Source organism: Carica papaya, chromosome 8 (genome assembly GCF_054855325.1).
Source record: "Carica papaya isolate Zhongbai chromosome 8, ASM5485532v1, whole genome shotgun sequence".
NCBI lineage: Eukaryota > Viridiplantae > Streptophyta > Magnoliopsida > Brassicales > Caricaceae > Carica > Carica papaya.
This window is the reverse complement of record NC_142316.1, coordinates 35750139-35769318: the sequence shown is the minus strand read 5'-3', so window position 1 is coordinate 35769318 and position 19180 is coordinate 35750139. Positions and strand designations below refer to the sequence as shown.

Sequence of the window (19180 nt, the reverse complement as noted above, 5' to 3'; positions counted from 1 at the left end):
GTGTAATCTCACAAAAACGTAGACACTAATTATAGGAAAAGAGCATTACTGTCGCTATTAATTACTTCCTGCATTCATTTTCTTTTGTTTATGTAATAAAATAATAATAATAATAATAGTTGAGAGGTGCTTGTAAATTTCATAATGAATTGACATTCATTTTCTTTTTCGGATTATAATTTTATGACTGAGAAAGGTAATTTCGCGTTGGCCTTCTAAAAAAGCAAGTTGCTGAGAGATGCTTGACCTTGTTGACCGCCACGCTCAACCAGAAAATATAAAAGGAACTCTGCACGAGGAGGGGAGGGAAGTAAAAGAAACTGTGAGATATTAAGTGTTTGATTTTTTTTTTACAGAGATCAGATCAGCCATGATGGAGGATAATTAATGAAAAAGTAGAGAAAACGTTAACTGTCTTTTATGAAAGGAGAGGGCTTTTGCTTTTTTGCCAAAACACACGTATTTGCGAATTTACTTTTCTCTTCTTCACTCTTCTTCTCTTCTCTTCTCTCTCTTCAAGGCCATCTCCATTTTTTTAATTGCTATTATACGGGAAGGGATTGTATTAATATTTTCCTCTCTTTAATTTTCTCAGGAAACTGAGCTTTCTATCTTTCATCCTCTCTCTCTCTCTCTCTCTCTCTCTCTCCATCTCTATTATACAAATACTTCGCCAACTTCATGGCCTCATAAAAGCCTCTGAGATCTGCTATGTACTCCTACTGGATAGAGAATTGCAGGGCAGGGAAAGCACAAGAGGGTAAGGCAAACATTTTCGAACCCTAATTCTTTGTTCTTCTCCTTTTGGGTTCTTCTGCAGATTCTTTGATTTGTTTTTCTTTTTTAGTTGCGCGTGTAATCGACCTCGAAATTTGTACGAATTGCTCCTTTGATTTGTTTTGCTTTCTTCAGGTGATTCAGATCCATGGCAGCGCTTTCTGATCGTTTTTATTTGTGGGTCTTTTTCCGGTTTCGAATCTTTGCTCCTGTTTCTTCTTTATGTTCCCTCCTCCCCCCCCGCCCCAAAAGAAAAAAAAAATCCTCGCCTGAATCTAGGGCTTTCTGTTTTAGGAATTAGTTTCTTTGGTTGATTTTTGTATTGCTGACTTGTTTTGGGATCCAGATAGGTTTAAGTTTGGGTTCTTGCGTTTTTACTGCTGTCTATTGACATTTGGATTGGACTTTTGTGGACAGTTTTGGTTACCTTTTTAGTGGTTAACGTACTTATGTTCTTATTGTCATAATTTTGAGCTTACTTATGGAAATTGACTTACTGAGGTGGGTCCTTGTGATTTCTTTTTGTTGAATGTTGGTCGATGTGTTTTAGATTAGGGGGCTACTTGTTCGAGCTGCAAATGGTTCATCTCTGATTTCCTTGCAACTGCGAAAATCTCATTGCTTCTGATCTTGATCTTCCTTATCGATGAAGAGAAATATTTCAGTTGATATTGTACTAAATTGTTTCTCTTAGTTCATTGCATGAAAAGCCTTGTTCGTATTTTCTTCGCTCTTAGAGATATCTTAATCAGGGTATCGGGTTTCAGTCATTGGAACAGGTGCATTTGACGGCAGAATAAATAAAGAAACTTGAAGTTCTTCTGTGGATTGCATTTATTGGTCTGCTGTTGTATTGTCATTCTCATGGTGGGAGTGCATTCCGTTGGTATCCATCTTGTCCAACTAGTGAGAAAGTTATTATGCTGCAGAAAGCTATGCTAGCAGGTTTGTGGATTTAATCAGATATACTGTCTTCAGGATTGGCTACACTAGAACTCAATATGGAGCTGTTTGTTTCATGAGGTGAAGCATCTAGATTTGGAGGGCCCTTGAAGTCCGCATATTATGAGTACTGTTTGATGTGTTCTTTATTACTTGTTTACTTGGTCGCAAAGATGCTATCTGTTTTGAGTTTGCCTACGTGTTGCTGATCAAAGAAATTGCCGATGCCCTGCTGAATGACTTGTGAAAGGTTGCATCCTTTCTTGGAGTACGGGGTTGCAGTAAGAAGAAATGTAATTTACATAGCTTGGTTTCTATCAAAAATTTATATAGCTTGGTATATATTTGGGGGTTTTTTCTGTTTATTTGAAGTGTTGTTTAAGTGCGATATTGCACTGGTACTACTGGATTATTTGAAGCAGCAATAAAATCATGGAAGCTGAGACTCTAAACGTTAACGAGCGGCTAGGTCTTCTTCACCGGCTACGTCCTTCTCTGGCACCTGTGCTTCTTATCGCAATTGGATATGTAGACCCAGGGAAGTGGGTGGCAACTGTAGAAGGGGGTGCCCATTTTGGGATTGATCTGGTGGCGCTAATGCTTCTTTTCAATTTTGCTGCCATTTTGTGTCAATATGTGTCGGCACAAATAAGTGTTGTCACTGGCAGAGATCTAGCTCAGGTATTGTATTATTTCCAATTGGATTATGTTTTCAACGACACTTGTTTTCTAGGTCTATTTATATCTTTTTAGGCTCCATTTGCTTCAAAAAAATGACTTTCAGAAAGTCAATGTTCTTGTTTTTCAGTGTCTGGTTGGGGAAAAAACAAAGAGAAAAGTTTGACAGGACAATGTTTTTCATCTGAAAAAGGATAAACAACTTCGTCTGCCGCAAAGTTGTATTATTTTCCTTAGGATTCAAAAACTCCAAATACTCCATAAATGTTGGTTCTCTTCTTTTCATATCAAATATGTTCCTTTGTATTTTTTTTAAATTTTTGTTTTTGTTTTTGTCTTCCTCTAGAAATCTCATTTTCTCTACATCTTTCCCTCTTAATCTGCCTCTTGTATTGCCCAATTCTTTACTTTTAATTTGCTTTATTCTTTCATGGTTATATTTAAATCTTTTGCTTATGAAAATGGTTGGCTAATCCATATTAGTATTGTCATGCAATCGTTTAAATTTTGGATAATTATCTTATACTTTATCGATGATAAGCTAGATGAAATCCATGTTTTGCTTTTAATTGTTTTATAGTAAAATTTGTCAGGTTCTTGCATTTCAAATGACTTGCACTTTTTCTTTTTGGAAAAAGATACTTTAGAAATTTGGCAATTTTTTATAGTGGAGCATGAGTGAAAAATAATTCCTTCAAAAAATTATTTTCTGCAAACCAAAGAAAAGTTTAGTGTGGTAAATCAACATGCTCCTCATAGAGAGGTAATCATTCTACACGAAAACAATGTGGGCTATAACTCTCGACTTATATTCAATTTTATCTTTCTGTTGAAATTTTTTTTGCTATCCTGTAAATAATCTGTTTAAGATTTCTTATGTTGCAAATAGATATTTCACAAGTCTTCTGAGGGGAAATCTTTTCTTTCATTCTGGATCAGAATACCCACAGGAATTGATTTTTCTTTTTCCTCTGATATCCAAATATTGGTCTATCGGAAACTAATGAATTCAAAAATTCTTTGATCATCCCAGATCCAAATCGTCTCGTGTATTATCAAACTCTATTGTATGTATCCTCTTTTTCTGTGGAACCTTTTGTATCCTGGTTATCAAAATCCCCCATCTTTCGTTATTTCGTTGCTTAATAATTCTGCAATTACACTCATAGCCAACACAATCACACACATTATGGTTATATGTTTCTTTGCTGTTCTCTCTCTCTAGCCTCCTCTCTTCTGTTCATTTATACCATTGTTTCTATTTTGCCTATTGCATTTACCCCATTAAAAATTAACTAACCGTGTTTCTTCATTATGAATAGATTTGCAGGGATGAGTATGACAAATGTACATGCATGTTCTTAGGAATTCAGGCTGAGCTTTCTGCTATCACATTGGACCTCACCATGGTAGTTTTTCATACTATTTGAAGTTGCTAATGTTCTGTAGTTAGCTGCTTGTCATGTATTGTTGGTGAACTAAAGCCTTTATCAAAGCTATAGCTGATTGTTTCATGTGTTTATTGGGTTGATTTGCCAGGTTTTGGGCATTGCCCATGCACTTAATCTTCTACTTGGGGTGGATTTATCTACTGGTGTTTTTGTAGCTGCCATTGATGCTGTTTTGTTTCCCATTTTTTCCACCCTCTTGGTGGGTTCTTTGTTCATTTTTTTTCTATAATGTCAACCCTAATATTATCATTAGGAATCTGACCAGTATCTATTCTGCAGGAGAATCACACTGCAAATGTCATGTGCATTTGCTTGGCAGGCCTCATATTACTTTCTTATGTTTTGGGAGGGCTACTCAGCCAGCCAGAAATCCCACTCTCCATGAATGGGATATTGTCAAGGCTGAGTGGGGAGAGTGCATTTGCCCTGATGAGTCTACTTGGAGCGAATATTATGCCTCACAATTTTTATCTCCATTCTTATATTGCTAAGGTGTCTTTCACATCCTTATCTTTTTCCATCTTCTTGTGTGGGTGGACATATTTGTCTCTTGAGGAACGAGCATGTTTGCATATGCTTTTGCTTTCTTGTTAGCTTTTTCATGTTTAATATGTTGCTTTTCATATTCAAGTCATTCTGGGATCTCCATCTGTATGTCTTTGTTATTTCTTGCATTACTACCATCCAACTATTGATTTACCTTTCCAGCCTTCATTTGTTATTTCTTGTCATCTATTCCTAAGAAAGAAACCCCAAACTGATATTAGCAAGGGAAAAGGTTATCTTTTGCAATGAAAACAAAAAGAAAGAAAAAAAGAAGAATAATGGCCAACTCGCATGTTTTTTCCAAAAGAAAAGAAATAAAACTTCTTTTTGGGGGGGGATTTTCCGGGTGTGCGGATGGGGATACTGCAAGTGGCAAGAATATTAGTTATCAACTGGACATCATAAATAATGGTGAGGATCCCGTCTTCTCCATTGAAATGCTTTCATGTTTGTAGCTGTTGACCTATTGGTAAGGTTAAGCCTATAGTTGGGAGTTCTGAGTAAATGTTTGGGAGCTAATCAAATTCTTTTTTGTCACTGAACTATAGAAAAGATTGTAAAGATTGGTTTTTAAATTTGCTCTTGGGCTCCACTTATGGAAAAAAATATGTTGCAAATTATAATAAAAAAGGATATAACTAAAATTCATATTGAATCAATTGTGATCCCCTCCCAACCCTGGTCCAGAGGTTGGATTATTGGAGGTTGTAGAGGAGTTACAAGGGGTTTAGTGAACCAGTACTTTTATCTTTTTTAAGAACTGCCAAACAGTCAATGGATTCCTGTTCAAGAGGCTTTATAATAATTATTTTTGTCCATTCGCTCAACTTGTTGTAAACTTCCACTTTCGCTTATATTGTTGCAGATGCATTCATCCCCACCATGCAATTCCAAGAGCACCTTGTGTCATGATCATTTTTTCTCCATCTTATGCGTCTTCAGTGGAATTTATCTGGTGAATTATGTCCTGATGAATGCAGCCGCAAATGTGTTTGATAGTACCGGCCTTGTGTTACTTACCTTTCAGGATGCAATGTCACTAATGGAGCAGGTTGCTTTATTTTCTCCTTCCAATTAGCAATTTGTTATAATGCTACTGATCATGTTTACGTTCTTTTAATCATGGCGCTGATAGATTTCCTCTTGACAAAATGACTGAAGCAGGTTTTTAGGAGTCCACTAGCCCGGGTAGCCTTTCTGCTGGTTCTGTTTTTTTCTAATCAAATTTCTGCATTAACCTGGAATATTAGTGGACAAGTGGTTCTACATGATTTCCTCAAACTAGACATACCCAATTGGCTTCATCGAGCTACAATCAGAATTATTGCTATTGTCCCGGCACTTTATTGTGTATGGACTTCAGGAGCTGAAGGGATTTATCAATTGCTTATTTTCACACAGGTTATGGTGGCTCTCATGCTTCCATCATCTGTGATCCCCCTTTTCCGCATTGCATCATCAAGACCGATTATGGGTGTCCACAAAATTTCTCAATTTCTAGAGTTCTTAGCATTGGTAACATTCATGGGGATGCTGGGCTTGAATATTATATTTGTGGTAGAGATGATATTTGGGAGTAGTGATTGGGTTGGTAATTTGAGGTGGAACACCGGGAACAGTACATCTATTCCTTATATTGCTCTTCTCATCACTTCTTGTGCATCATTTTGTTTGATGCTTTGGTTAGCAGCTACCCCCTTAAAATCTGCAACTAACAGGTTGGATGCTCAAGCATGGAATTTGGATATACCAAGCAACGTAACTGATTCTTCTATCCAGAGAGAGGAAATTGAGTTCATGGAAACTAGACATCACAAAGAGGAGCTCATTCAGATGCAGGAGCCATCGGTCGGGCTGGGAGGCTCTGTGGAGATACAGTCAGATACATCTGTTGCGAATTTTGGTCTTGATTTGCCTGAGAATATCATGGGATCTGATCGAGAAATTCATTTGACAACTGTTGAGGAAAATAATTCTCCCATTACATTTCCTTGCCCATCAGTAAATCATCATGAAGAGTTGGAATCCAAATCAGAGCCACTTTTAGTCTTGCCTATAATTAACAATGTCACTGATGATGATTTGATGGAGACCAAGACTGTGAAGGTTGACATGACAAACCCTGTGGAAAAAACAGTTGGTGTAGAGGGAGATATAAGGACTGAAAAGGATGATGATGAGGGGGATACTTGGGAGCCTGAAGAACCTTTGAAAGCAATTCCTGCAAGTTCCTTATCTTTGTCATCAGATGGTCCATCTTCATTGAGAAGTCTCAGTGGCAAAAGTGATGATGCTGGTAATAGTGCTGGAAGTCTTTCAAGATTGGCAGGTTTGGGGCGTGCTGCAAGGCGTCACTTTGCAGCCGTTCTCGATGATTTCTGGGGCCTGTTGTTTGATTTCCATGGGCATGCAACTGCAGAGGCAAAGGCTAAGAAATTGGATACGTTGCTGGGGCTAGATTTAAAGCTAGCCTCCTCATTGAAAGTGGATACTACTTCTGTGAAAGAATTCAGTGGATACTTCCCATCTGTAGGAGGAAGAGGATCTGAGTCCCTTGTAAATCAAAGTATATATGAGTCTATGAAGCAGCAGAGAGTGCAAGGAAATCTTGATTCATCATTTGGAGTTCAAAGGGGATCTTCTTCACTTTGGCCCTCTAACCACATGCATTTGTTGGATGCATATGTCCAAAGCTCTATCCGTAATGTTCAGGACTCGGGTGAGAAAAGGTACTCTAGTTTGCGTTCTGTACCTACTTCTGAGGGCTGGGATAATCAACCAGCCACGGTGCATGGTTATCAGATTGCATCATATCTCAGTCGAATTGCCAAGGATAAAAGTTCTGATGGCTGGTATGGTCAAATGGATTCACAAGCATCAAAGTTATCAACCCTGGGAACAACAAATTATAGAGACCAACTTGCTTTTGCATTGGGGCAAAAGTTGCATAATGGTATAAGCTCTATGAGCGCTGCACGGGCTTCTGGATTTCAGAATCTTGTGGTGTCAAGAAACAGTCCCTTGCAATCAGAAAGATCATATTGTGATGTTCGCGGTACTGGACCCGGTGATAATGTGGGGATACCGGCCAATACGAAGAAGTACCACAGCTTGCCTGACATTTCGGGTCTTTCTATCCCTCTGCGGGATCTGTACACGTCTGACCAGAGTTCTCAATTGGAAGGTTCCGTTGGCTATGGATCATCTGTTGGTAGGGCTAACAACTATGAAACATCTGTTTATTCAAATTCTGGATCAAGGGCCGGAGCTCCTCTGGCTTTTGATGAGCTCTCACCTTCAAAAGGCTACAGAGATGCTTTTGCCTTGCCAATGAGTTCTAGCTCAGATACTCTATGGTCTAGACAGCCCTTTGAGCAGTTTGGTGTAGCTGATACAAATCGCAATGTTGGGAGTGAGGGACATGGGAACAAGGCAAATTTGGTTACTCGAGAATTCACTTCTGCTGTGGATTCTGAGGCCAAGCTTCTTCAATCTTTCAGACATTGTATTATGAAGCTTCTAAAATTGGAAGGGTCTGACTGGTTGTTTAAACAAAATGATGGTGCTGATGAGGACTTAATTGATCGTGTAGCTGCAAGAGAAAGATTTATATATGAAGTTGAAACCCGTGATGCAAACCAAGTGGGTCACACAGGTGAACCTCTGGTGTCATCAGTTCCGCATTGCGGAGAGGGCTGTGTTTGGAAAGCTGATTTAATAGTAAGCTTTGGGGTTTGGTGCATTCACAGGATTCTTGATCTGTCACTTATGGAAAGTCGGCCGGAGTTGTGGGGAAAGTACACTTATGTGCTAAATCGCCTTCAGGTAAATTTGTGAATCTTTAATTTTGCCCACTTATTAGTTTCCACTCGTTACAGAAACTTTGCAAAGTAGGATTGATGACTCGAGTTTGCAGCTGGGAACATATAAATAAGCGAGCTTTAAATCCAATGTCAGAACAAGCCTTTTCCAAAAATATTTGGTGAAATTGTGGATTGGATGATGTCTGGTCAATCATGAACCGGCAACGTTTTCCACTGGTTGGACCAGTAGTTAACAAATTTTAACTTGTGCTTCCTTCCAATTTTTAATAGCCATGACCTAGAACACCATTTTCCACATAGAGTTGACGTTTGTTTTATACTGCAAATGATCTATGTATATTATATAACCCCTTAAATAAATGGTTGTGCGGAAAAAGAACCAAAACCATGAAATAATCTTTGATAAGATGTATGTATTAATTGTTCTTCTTTTCTATTATATTGATTTTGAGGACCTCAATTGACATTTTTACCATTAATAGGGGGTCATTGATCTGGCATTCTCGATGCCTCGTACTCCAATGCTTCCATGTTTCTGCCTTCAAATCCCTGCAGCTCATCAACACAGGTCAAGCCCTCCAATTTCAAATGGAATGTTGCCTCCTGCTTCCAAACCAGGCAAGGGAAAATGCACAACTTCTGCTATGCTGCTAGACATGATTAAGGATGTTGAGATTGCAATATCTTGCCGAAAGGGTCGAAGTGGTACTGCTGCCGGTGACGTGGCTTTTCCAAAAGGCAAAGAGAATCTGGCTTCAGTTTTGAAGCGTTACAAGCGACGTTTGTCCAACAAACCAGTTGGAGTCGTCCATGAAGGATCTGGGTCACGGAAGGTTTCTGCATCGGCAACTCCTTATGGCTTATAGCTTGTATTAACGGTAAGCCTAAGTTGGCATGAAGATTTGAGTTGTTTAATTTTGGAAGGCAGCTCACTGTTTAGATCAAAGAGTGTTCAGTCATTGGAGGACTCTTGTCTCCTCTTACTCTTCCTGTCACACTCGTGTATTAAAAGTCATTGGTGCAAATACTGCTTCCATGCATGCTATGTGTACCTAGGATAAAAGTTACTGGATATGTAATTGCTGCGGAATTCTGGAAAAGGAAGGTAGAAGAAAGGTGGAAAATTGGTCAATAGCAATTATTGAGTCGGTTGTTTTTATTCTTCAACGTGTTCAGTCAAATGATCTCCATTGAGTTAGATGAAGCAAAATCAAAGTTCTGCTAATTAGATGATGCTGAATCCAGCTCCGACCAAGTGAAGTTGGATTGGAAGATGATCTTTTTTTTTTTTTTTTTTTAAAAAAAAGGAAAAATTCTTCACTTTGTCCGGAAAGTGCAGGAATTACGGCAGCCGTTTATATGAACCGCTGGAAGTGGGTAATTTAACGAGTACATATTCAGAATGCCCAATGAGATCGTACCTACTATTCGATAAGGTCTACTTTGTCTCTGTCACTTAAAGCAAAGGAACGTACAGGTTTCAACTTCATTATTTATAACTTGTTTTTCAAGTAGAAGATATTATAAATTCTTTGTGAATTCTGAAGTTGTATGAGCCTATTGAATAGGTGAGGTGTTAAAAATGTATTTATGGTCTTGTAAGCTATCAACTTTTTGAAAATGAATTAGAGGTGGATGGTATGTTACTGTCGGAGCCCAAAACATAAATCAGTAATGGATGGATATATGATTTATACGTGGAAATACTTAAAAGATGGTGCCGTCATTTATTATGCGGCGATATTATTTTTTAATCATAAAAATTAGACAGGATATATAGTGGTAAACATTATATAATCCGTGTTACGGTGAATCTTTAATTTAAAAGAAAAAAAAATTAATGAGAAATTAATTTTAAACCAGAAAAATTAAATAATAGATACAGGAGGATCAAGATTGAAATTCATATTTTTATAGAATGAAGTGGAAATAATAGATACAGGACTTGGTGTGAACAAGATTGAAGATTCAAAGAATGCAAACAAACACATGTCACGCTATTGCTTGAGGGCAAGGCAACGTGGTGAGATTTGATTATTTGATGTAAGATTGTCTGGCCATCATTCGCTTCACTTCTCTGTATTTCATCTTTTTTTTGAAAAAAAAAAAATATATAAAATTGAATTAGACCCACTTCCCCTTCTCTCTTTATTTCTCAGGATAATAAACCCCAAGCAGGTACCTCCGCCATCTGCAAATCACAGAAAGGTACGTAACTTTCTCTGAATTATTAGTTGAGGTTTTGTATAAAAAGTGAGAGAGTCAGTATGTGTCTGCGTTTGCATTGCAGGAGGAGGTGGAAGATATAATATATAGGATGGGATATGTAATAGTGGTATCGGTGCCGGTGATACTGTTTATAATGATAGTGGCAATTACGTGCTATCTTGTGGGAAGAAACCAGGGTCGACGTCAAGCAGCTGCCACAGTTTCTCAGTATGGACCTCCTGCTCCGCCGCCTCCGTTCCAACCACCACCACCTCGCGACGAAAAGCCATAACTAATTAATTAATTATCGTATATTCTTAGATCTCTGTAGATTTTAATTATTTTACTTTCATGTTATTCTTCTGTTTTCTATTTTAAATGCATTATATAAAACTATTATCACGGAGACCACCAACGCCCTCCTTATTGTCTTTCTGCTATCATAATCTCAACACGTTGAAAAAATAATTTATAAAATCAAGAACATAACACATATCATAATTTTATAGCAATCAGTTAGAAAAATAATTATCAACCTATTAATATTCATAGGATCTATAGAGATGTTCTCATTACGCGTGAATTTTTATTCAACCTTTTAAATAACGGACCGTTCCCATACCTCGTACGGTATGAGTGCCAAAAGATATCATCTCTTAATACTCCATCTGCTATGAGGGTTAAACGCACTGTCCCCATACCTCATTCGGTATGAGCGCCAAATTATCAATTCTTGATACCTTGTCCGGTATGAGGCAACGTTTACGGTAAAGTTTCCTATGTATCCGGTCTGTCCACCATCTTTCAGGATATACAGTAAGACTACCATTCATCCATTCATTTAATCAAACAATTTTTAGTTTATCTTTAATTTCTAATTTTTCGATTTAACTGTAATAATGTAAAACAATCAATACACACATCAAAGAAATCTAATCAAAAGCATCATACCAATTCCAGTGTATTATCATTCATTCAAAATTGTAAAATCAACTAATCAGCTAAACACATCAAACAAAAATAAATAACCGGTTCCGGCTCCATTAGTGATTTTTAATTAATTATAAATATTTCTAAATTACGTAAAATATCATATTATTTAATATTAAACTTCAATTCTATGACAATAAATAGGGTGAAGGATTATTATTCGAATTGATGTCCAAACACTAAGCTTTTGATTGTACCTATTGGCGATCCCCAAGTTTCCTAAATTTTCTTTGAGGGATTATAACGCGTTTCAAGTATCTAGAAATACTCCAAAAAGTCCAAAATCAGTGTTATAAACCCTTTTTGTTCAATTCTGGAATTCCGGCACGGCGGCTCCGCCGTGCTTTAGCGACGGCAGTGCCGCTCGCGGTGGCAGTTTGCCTCGGGTTGGTAGTTTTTGGCCGATTTTATATCAATCCCCGTAAGAAAACACGTTAAGGAGTTTCGGTTGGCCAAAAAAACCAAAAAATCAAAGCTTACCAGCGGCGGGGTTCTCTGGTGCGGCGGCTCCACCGACTAACCTTCGCGGTTAAGTGTTTTGTTTCGGTCAATCTGTAGAGAAATGAATTGTGATTACAATGATGAAAAAATTACACAAAACGAGAATCGGTAAGAGGCTCATCGGAGGCATTTTTGCTTTTTTTTTGCGGCGATGCTGTCGGATTTTGCCTGCAGTTTTTGGCTAATCCCCTGGTCTTTTTGCTCCGATTTGACCATTGGGATGTTTAAAATTGAATTTCGAGCAAATAATTTTTTTTTTACCTCTTTTGGCGGTTGAAAGTGGATCCGGCGCGGCGGCGGCAATTATGTCATGAAATTCATTATGATATGTTCCCACTTTCACTCTGGAATTGGTAATAGTTGAAGTAGCTCATCTGGACGTTGATACTCTGCCTTGATCTGCTGACATACCAAACACTTAGAAATAAAGTCGGTCAAATCTTCTTTCATCCCGTTTTACCAAAATCGGGGTCACATACTTTGATACATCTTAATACTTCCGGGATGCATGATTAACTTTGAGCTTTGGGCCTTTGTCATGATGTCCCTTTTCAACTCACTGTCACCTAAAACATACACCATGTCTTGAAATCTTAGCAACCCATCGGCAGAGACTCGAAATTCTGAATATACTCTCTGTTCTGCATATTTCTTGAGGGCTATTAGGGTAGAAGCAAACTGAGCTTCCTTTATTCTCTGGATCAACTCAGGTTGAATTGTCAGGTGGACCAAATATGTGACTCTCTTTAGGTCCTGAAGTCGTACATGTTATGTGGCCCATATTGCTCTGCATTTTGAAACCATCAAGTAAGCTAATATACCTGTACTTTTTCTGCTGAGTACGTCGGTTACCACATTGCCCTTACTTGGGTAATATAAAATATTACAATCATAGTTCTTGAAGAGTTCTATCCATCTTCTCTGACGCATGTTGAGATTATTTTGAGTGAGTATGTGTTTCAAGCTCTTGTGCTTGGTATAAATCTGAAAGATCTCCCCATACAAGTAATGGCGCTAGATCTTCAAGACGTGGATAATTGCGCCAAGTTCTAAGTAATGGGTGTGGTAGTTTTTTTCATGACTCTTCAACTACCTAGAACCATAGGCTATGATATTTATATGTTACATCATAACACAATCTAACCCTAGGTAGTAGGCATCACTATAAATTGTATATCCACCCGATCCGCTCGACAACGCCAACACAGGTGCAGTAGTCAACCATTTCTTTAGTTTTGAAAAAACTATTATCACAGTTCTCGTTCCACTCAAACTTAACGTTCTTCTTTGATAGCTGAGTCAGAGGAGCAGTTAGGTTAGAAAACCCTTCCACAAACTTACGGTAATAACCTGCTATCCCTAAAAAGTTACGGATCTCCTTGACCGAGATTAATTTTTCCTAGCTCAGCACTACCTCAACTTTTTCAGAATTCACTGACACTCCATCCTTTTAAATGATGTGCCCTAGGAAGGTAGTCTGCTCGAACCAGAACTCATACGTATTCAACTTTACATACAACTTTTTTTCTTTAAGAATCTGCAAAACCTGAGTACGAGGGTGAACGTGTTCCTCTCTGCTTTTTGAATAGATCAAGATATTATCGATGAATACAATGACGAACTGATCCAGGAATTTTCTAAAAATTTTGTTCATCAAATCCATGAAGATGGCTGGTGCGTTGGTTAATTCAAATGGCATAACTAGGAACTCATAGTGTCCGTACCTAGTTTGAAAAGCTCTTTTGGGAATGTCTTATACCATGATCTTTACTTGATAGTAACTTGAACACATGTCTATTTTGAAGAAGACTTGGACACCCTAGAACTGATAAAAAAGGTCATCGATCCTGGGGAGGGGGTACTTGTTCTTAGTCGTGACCCTATTCAGACCTCTATAGTCAATACATAACCTCAACGTCCTATCTCCCTTTCTAGCAAATATGACTCCAGCACCCCAATGGGACACACTATTCGGATAAATCTACTATTCTATAATTCATTGATATGTTTTCTCAGCTCTTCTATCTCAATACGACTCATGCAGCAAGGAGTAACTGAAATAGGCTGGGTGTCTGGTTGAAAGTCTATGGCGAATTCGACTTCTCTATACACTGACAGTCTAGGTAGTTCATCCAGAAAGACATCCGAAAAGCCTCAAACTATCAAAATCTCTTGAATACAAATTTCCTTCTTGGGTTTGGCCTTTACTACGTCTGGGTTGGCTTCTACATCTTACTAAGTGAGGTTGTAAGTCTTGCCATGAATAGGAGATCTAACCTGATTCTGGTTCCTCGGGTACTCCTTTGCGTAATGCTGGGCACTTCCACATATGCGGTAAATGTTGTTGAGGTGATAGTAGGATCGGTCCCCATGATCCTTACCACATATTCGGCGACAGTTTGCCTCGGGTTGGCGATTTTCAATCGTTTTCGGCCGATTTCGGCCAGTTTTGTACCCATCCCTGTAAGAAAACACGTTAAGTGGCCTCAATTAGCCGAAAAAATAAAAAAATCGAAGTTTACCGGTGACGGAGTTCTCTGGTGCGGCGGCTCTGCCAACTCACCTTCGCGGTTGGGTGTTTTGTTTCGGTCATCTTGTAAAAAAAGAAATGATAATTACAATAATAAAAAAATTACACGAAACGGGATATTAATGACAGCTTTTGTGAAAGTTTATAAAATATCACTATACGACAATGTTATTTATATATAAGTAATTAATTACTACTTCTTTCAAAACGAATTAATTAACTGCTCTCTCAATTAATATAGAATAGTTAATTTTTTTCGGTTATAATATCAGCTTCGTTCAGATTGTTTCTTTGTTGATAAGAAATTCAAAGGGGAGCTTGAAACGGTAACTATACATGTCAATAATGCACTATTATAAATATATATATTATATAACAACAACTTTCCATACATAGCAGATCAAAGGCTCCTCACCAACCACTGGACACACCTCATCTATCCCAGCCAGTCAGCCACCAGCATGCCACTATCACTAGTCAAAATTTACCTTCCCTCCAATGATCCATAATCGGTCCACGCTCCACCATCTCCACCCTTCATTACCCGCCCAACCAACGGCTGTGATCAACTCTCAACCAACCCCCTTCCACCCTTATACTTACCTACCCATTTCCTTCCTTCCTTCTCCTCACCTATTTAAGCCCCCTCCCTTCTCTCTCAGCTTCTCAGGAGATCCAATACCCATCCCCTCCAGATTTCCTCTCTAAACGCACCTCAACAGCTCATCTTATTTCTTGTTCATCTGGGTCTTTTCCTCTCTTCTCTCAACGAAAGCCTCTCTTTGTTCCTTTTCTCTCTATCTTTATCATATCAATATGGAGAAGATAGCCCAGAACGGTTCCTTGGAGAGTTTTTGCGTCAAGAGTGAAAAAAATGCGGCTGCTCATGATCCTTTGAACTGGGGAATGGCGGCCGACTCGCTTAAAGGAAGCCATTTGGATGAAGTGAAGCGAATGGTGTCAGAGTTCAGGAAGCCAGTGGTCAACCTCGGCGGTGAGACCTTGACGATATCGCAGGTGGCCGCAATTGCAACCCATGATCGTGGCGTAAAGGTGGAGCTGTCTGAGTCGGCGAGGGCTGGCGTTAAGGCTAGCAGCGACTGGGTCATGGACAGCATGACCAAAGGGACTGACAGCTACGGTGTAACCACCGGCTTCGGTGCCACCTCCCATCGAAGAACCAAACAAGGTGCCGCTTTGCAGAGAGAGCTCATCAGGTGAGTCAAACACACCAGTCAGACCTATTTACTCCACTCCATAAATTTTTATCCGTTACCAATTCCACAACTGTTATTTCTATTACTTTTTTACCTAGTTTAGCTGACAACTAGGATTATTACCTGGACTTGGGTGGTGGGTTAGGAGTCATGATTAATTAGTGACAGAAGTAACGGTTCACAGTCCCCGGAACTGGTTTTGGGAGGAGGACTCGGCTAGTGAGTTGGAGGCGGGATGCATGACTTGTCATAAGCTGATGCCACTCTCTCGGAAGTTCATTTATTGTGCACAGCAAATTTTAGAACAAGAAATTTACTTAACCGTCCCAAAATGTTGACCCTTAAGTTGCCTGGGGGCATTATCATATATCACCTATAAAAACTATTGCGGAAGGATATGTCGTAACCTTGGGATGTATCGTCATGGTCTCTGCTGCAGTCTTACAGTTGTAGTAGGTTTCATGTGGGTCATCACATGGGATTTCATGTTCGGACATAAGAATTTTTAATATTATAATTATTAATTTAGCGTCAGTTAGCTATAATTAATAAAGGCTATAAATATAATGAACAGAGCAGGCCAGATGATAACATAATATCATCAGCTTAGATTTGTAACTAAACTCTTGTAATTATCCTGGACATTGGATCTCTGTGTAGATTATTTTTTTTTAGATGAATTACTATTGAAAACAGATGAGAAACTTATTTTTTGGTTGGGTTACAGGTTCTTGAACGCTGGAATATTTGGAAATGGAACAGAGTCATGCCACACTCTGCCTCACTCTGCAACAAGAGCAGCCATGCTTGTGAGGATCAACACCCTCCTCCAAGGGTACTCCGGCATCAGATTCGATATTCTTGAGGCAATCACCAAGCTTCTCAACCACAACATCACTCCTTGCTTGCCACTCCGCGGCACAATCACCGCATCCGGCGACCTCGTTCCCCTGTCCTACATCGCCGGACTGCTCACTGGCCGGCCTAATTCTAAAGCAATCGGTCCTAACGGTGAATCGCTCAACGCTGAGGAAGCCTTCAGCTTGGCGGGAATAGAATCCGGGTTCTTCGAGTTGCAGCCTAAAGAAGGGCTTGCTCTTGTCAATGGCACGGCTGTCGGCTCTGGCTTGGCCTCCATGGTTCTGTTCGAGGCTAACATTCTTGCCGTGTTGTCGGAAGTTTTATCTGCAATTTTCGCCGAAGTCATGAACGGTAAACCAGAATTCACGGACCATTTGACACACAAGTTGAAGCATCATCCCGGTCAAATCGAGGCTGCAGCAATAATGGAACACATTCTTGATGGGAGCTCTTATGTTAAGGCTGCTAAGAAATTGCACGAGATGGATCCTCTGCAGAAACCAAAGCAAGATCGCTACGCTCTACGGACTTCTCCACAATGGCTAGGCCCACTGATTGAAGTGATTCGACACTCCACCAAGTCAATTGAGAGGGAGATCAACTCTGTCAACGATAACCCTCTGATCGACGTTTCCAGGAACAAAGCCTTACACGGCGGCAACTTCCAGGGAACCCCAATTGGTGTCTCCATGGACAACACCCGATTGGCCATTGCTTCTATCGGGAAGCTCATGTTTGCTCAATTCTCGGAGCTTGTCAATGATTTCTACAACAACGGCTTGCCGTCAAATCTCTCTGCTGGCAGCAACCCAAGCTTGGATTATGGATTCAAGGGCGCCGAAATTGCAATGGCTTCTTACTGCTCCGAGCTCCAGTATCTTGCAAATCCTGTCACCAGTCACGTGCAGAGCGCGGAGCAGCACAACCAAGACGTGAACTCGTTGGGCTTGATCTCTTCGAGGAAAACAGCTGAAGCCGTTGATATCTTGAAACTCATGTCCTCCACGTATCTAGTGGCACTTTGCCAAGCAATTGACCTGAGGCATTTGGAAGAGAACCTGAGACAAACCGTGAAGAACACAGTGAACCAGGTGGCTAAAAAGGTGCTAACAACAGGGGTTAATGGAGAACTCCACCCTTCAAGGTTCAGCGAGAAAGATTTACTCAAAGTTGTCGATCGCGAATTTGTCTTTGCCTATATTGATGATCCCTGCAGTGCTACCTACCCGTTGATGCAAAAGCTCCGGCAAGTCCTGGTCGAACACGCGCTGACCAACGGCGAAAGCGAGAAAAATGCTACGACTTCAATCTTCCAGAAGATTGCGGTGTTCGAGGAAGAGCTAAAGACCGTTTTGCCGAAAGAAGTGGAGAGTGCAAGGTTGAATGTGGAGAGCGGGAAGGCAGCCATTCCTAACAGAATCAAAGAATGCAGGTCTTATCCATTGTACAGGTTTGTGAGGGAGGAGCTTGGTACAGGGCTGTTAACAGGGGAGAAGGTGAGGTCTCCCGGGGAGGAGTTTGATAAGGTGTTTACTGCAATGTGCCAAGGAAAGATCATGGATCCAATGCTGGAGAGTCTCAAAGAATGGGATGGAGCTCCTCTTCCAATCTCTTAATATTATGTTTTTCTTTTATTTAAAATTTGTGTTATAGCTGGTGTGTTGTTGTTAATGTGTGATAAAATGCTGAATTGCCGTTGTAAGTGAAGTAAACGATGTGAATCAAATGAAAATGCAAATGTTTTAAGACTTGGGTAAATGAGACCAAACATCATCACAGTTGTTAAAATACATGGGAGTAGCTTCTATCCCCATCCGCTGACGGTGTGTTTAGTTTCTATCCCCATCCGCTGATAGATGGGTCACCTAATCACTCTAACTTTTGATAGATGGAGTAACAATCTTTTTTTGAACTTTTGATAGATGGAGTACCAATCTTTTTTTGAAAATAAAAAGTTTTGTATTTAAGGCGCAAGGGGATGCAACCCGCATATAAAAGCTTTACAAGTCTATCAATAATTAAATCAAATTTTCTAAATCCTCCTAAGCGTATAGAGGATGAGTCTTAATAAAAAAACTTAAGGTTTGAAACCAAGTATCTTCGATTTTATCAAAAGAAATTCTACATCATCAAATGCTTTTCTATTTCTTTCCTTCCAAATAACCCATAAAGTAGCCAACAGAATAGAACTAGCACTCTTTTTGAGAGACTTATTCGTTTGAACATCTGTCCAAGCCCAGATTTCCTATCTCACTGAAACTGCCGTTGCCCAATTTAACTCTCATGAAGATATATGTATTGATCAAAGCCGAGAAGTGAAAGGACACAACAGAAGAAGATGGCTGCCTGTCTCCGCATCATTCTTGCACAAATAACACATGTTCACCAAGCCTATTCCTCTTTTTGTGAGATTATCCAAAGTTAAGATATAACATCTTGTCACCTCCCATGCAAAAAAGGCCATTAGATGAAGCTTTAGTTTAGTTTCCATGTAAAGTTCACCTTAACTGTTACATTCTTTGCCAAATGAAGATAGTAGGATTTTACTGAAAAAACTTCCTCTGAACGGAGTTTCCAGAATGTCATCCAAAGCTTCCTTCGGATTAGATTGGTGTATTAATTTATTTCTAATAATTTAGGTTTCTAACCAAGTTC

General features: G+C 39.4%; 2 protein-coding genes across 5 annotated transcripts; both read left to right on the top strand.

Moving 5' to 3' along the window:
- Positions 1-389: 389 nt before the first annotated feature.
- EIN2 (NRAMP metal ion transporter family protein) lies at positions 390-10837 on the top strand. Of its 4 annotated transcripts, none has more exons than XM_088208882.1 (11): positions 390-760; positions 1545-2012; positions 2142-2400; positions 3720-3806; positions 3937-4047; positions 4128-4340; positions 5260-5445; positions 5556-8219; positions 8701-10261; positions 10378-10426; positions 10509-10837. In XM_088208882.1, the coding sequence occupies exons 3-9, from the start codon at positions 2152-2154 to the stop codon at positions 9082-9084; spliced, it is 3894 nt and encodes a 1297-aa protein (XP_088065008.1). In that variant the 5' UTR covers positions 390-760; positions 1545-2012; positions 2142-2151; the 3' UTR covers positions 9085-10261; positions 10378-10426; positions 10509-10837. The 4 variants fall into 4 exon arrangements, with proteins under 4 accessions (XP_088065008.1, XP_021910474.2, XP_088065007.1 ...); XM_022054782.2 differs by having other exon boundaries at positions 392-760; positions 1545-1663; positions 1756-2400; XM_088208881.1 differs by having other exon boundaries at positions 392-760; positions 1545-2400; positions 8701-10241.
- Positions 10838-15100: 4263 nt separating this feature from the next.
- PAL1 (PHE ammonia lyase 1) lies at positions 15101-18257 on the top strand. The gene is made up of 2 exons (XM_022037626.2): positions 15101-15664; positions 16392-18257. The coding sequence occupies exons 1-2, from the start codon at positions 15264-15266 to the stop codon at positions 18139-18141; spliced, it is 2151 nt and encodes a 716-aa protein (XP_021893318.2). The 5' UTR covers positions 15101-15263; the 3' UTR covers positions 18142-18257.
- The last annotated feature ends 923 nt before the right edge of the window (positions 18258-19180 follow it).

Excerpts from the sequence above, each read along its gene's own strand:
- EIN2 (XM_088208882.1), top strand. The coding sequence starts at position 2,152 with ATGGAAGCTGAGACTCTAAACGTTAACGAGCGGCTAGGTCTTCTTCAC. Across the intron at positions 4,048-4,127 it reads CCATTTTTTCCACCCTCTTG|GAGAATCACACTGCAAATGT; the intron begins GTGGGTTCTTTG and ends TCTATTCTGCAG. Across the intron at positions 5,446-5,555 it reads CAATGTCACTAATGGAGCAG|CAGGTTTTTAGGAGTCCACT; the intron begins GTTGCTTTATTT and ends AAATGACTGAAG.
- PAL1 (XM_022037626.2), top strand. The coding sequence starts at position 15,264 with ATGGAGAAGATAGCCCAGAACGGTTCCTTGGAGAGTTTTTGCGTCAAG. Across the intron at positions 15,665-16,391 it reads TTGCAGAGAGAGCTCATCAG|GTTCTTGAACGCTGGAATAT; the intron begins GTGAGTCAAACA and ends GTTGGGTTACAG.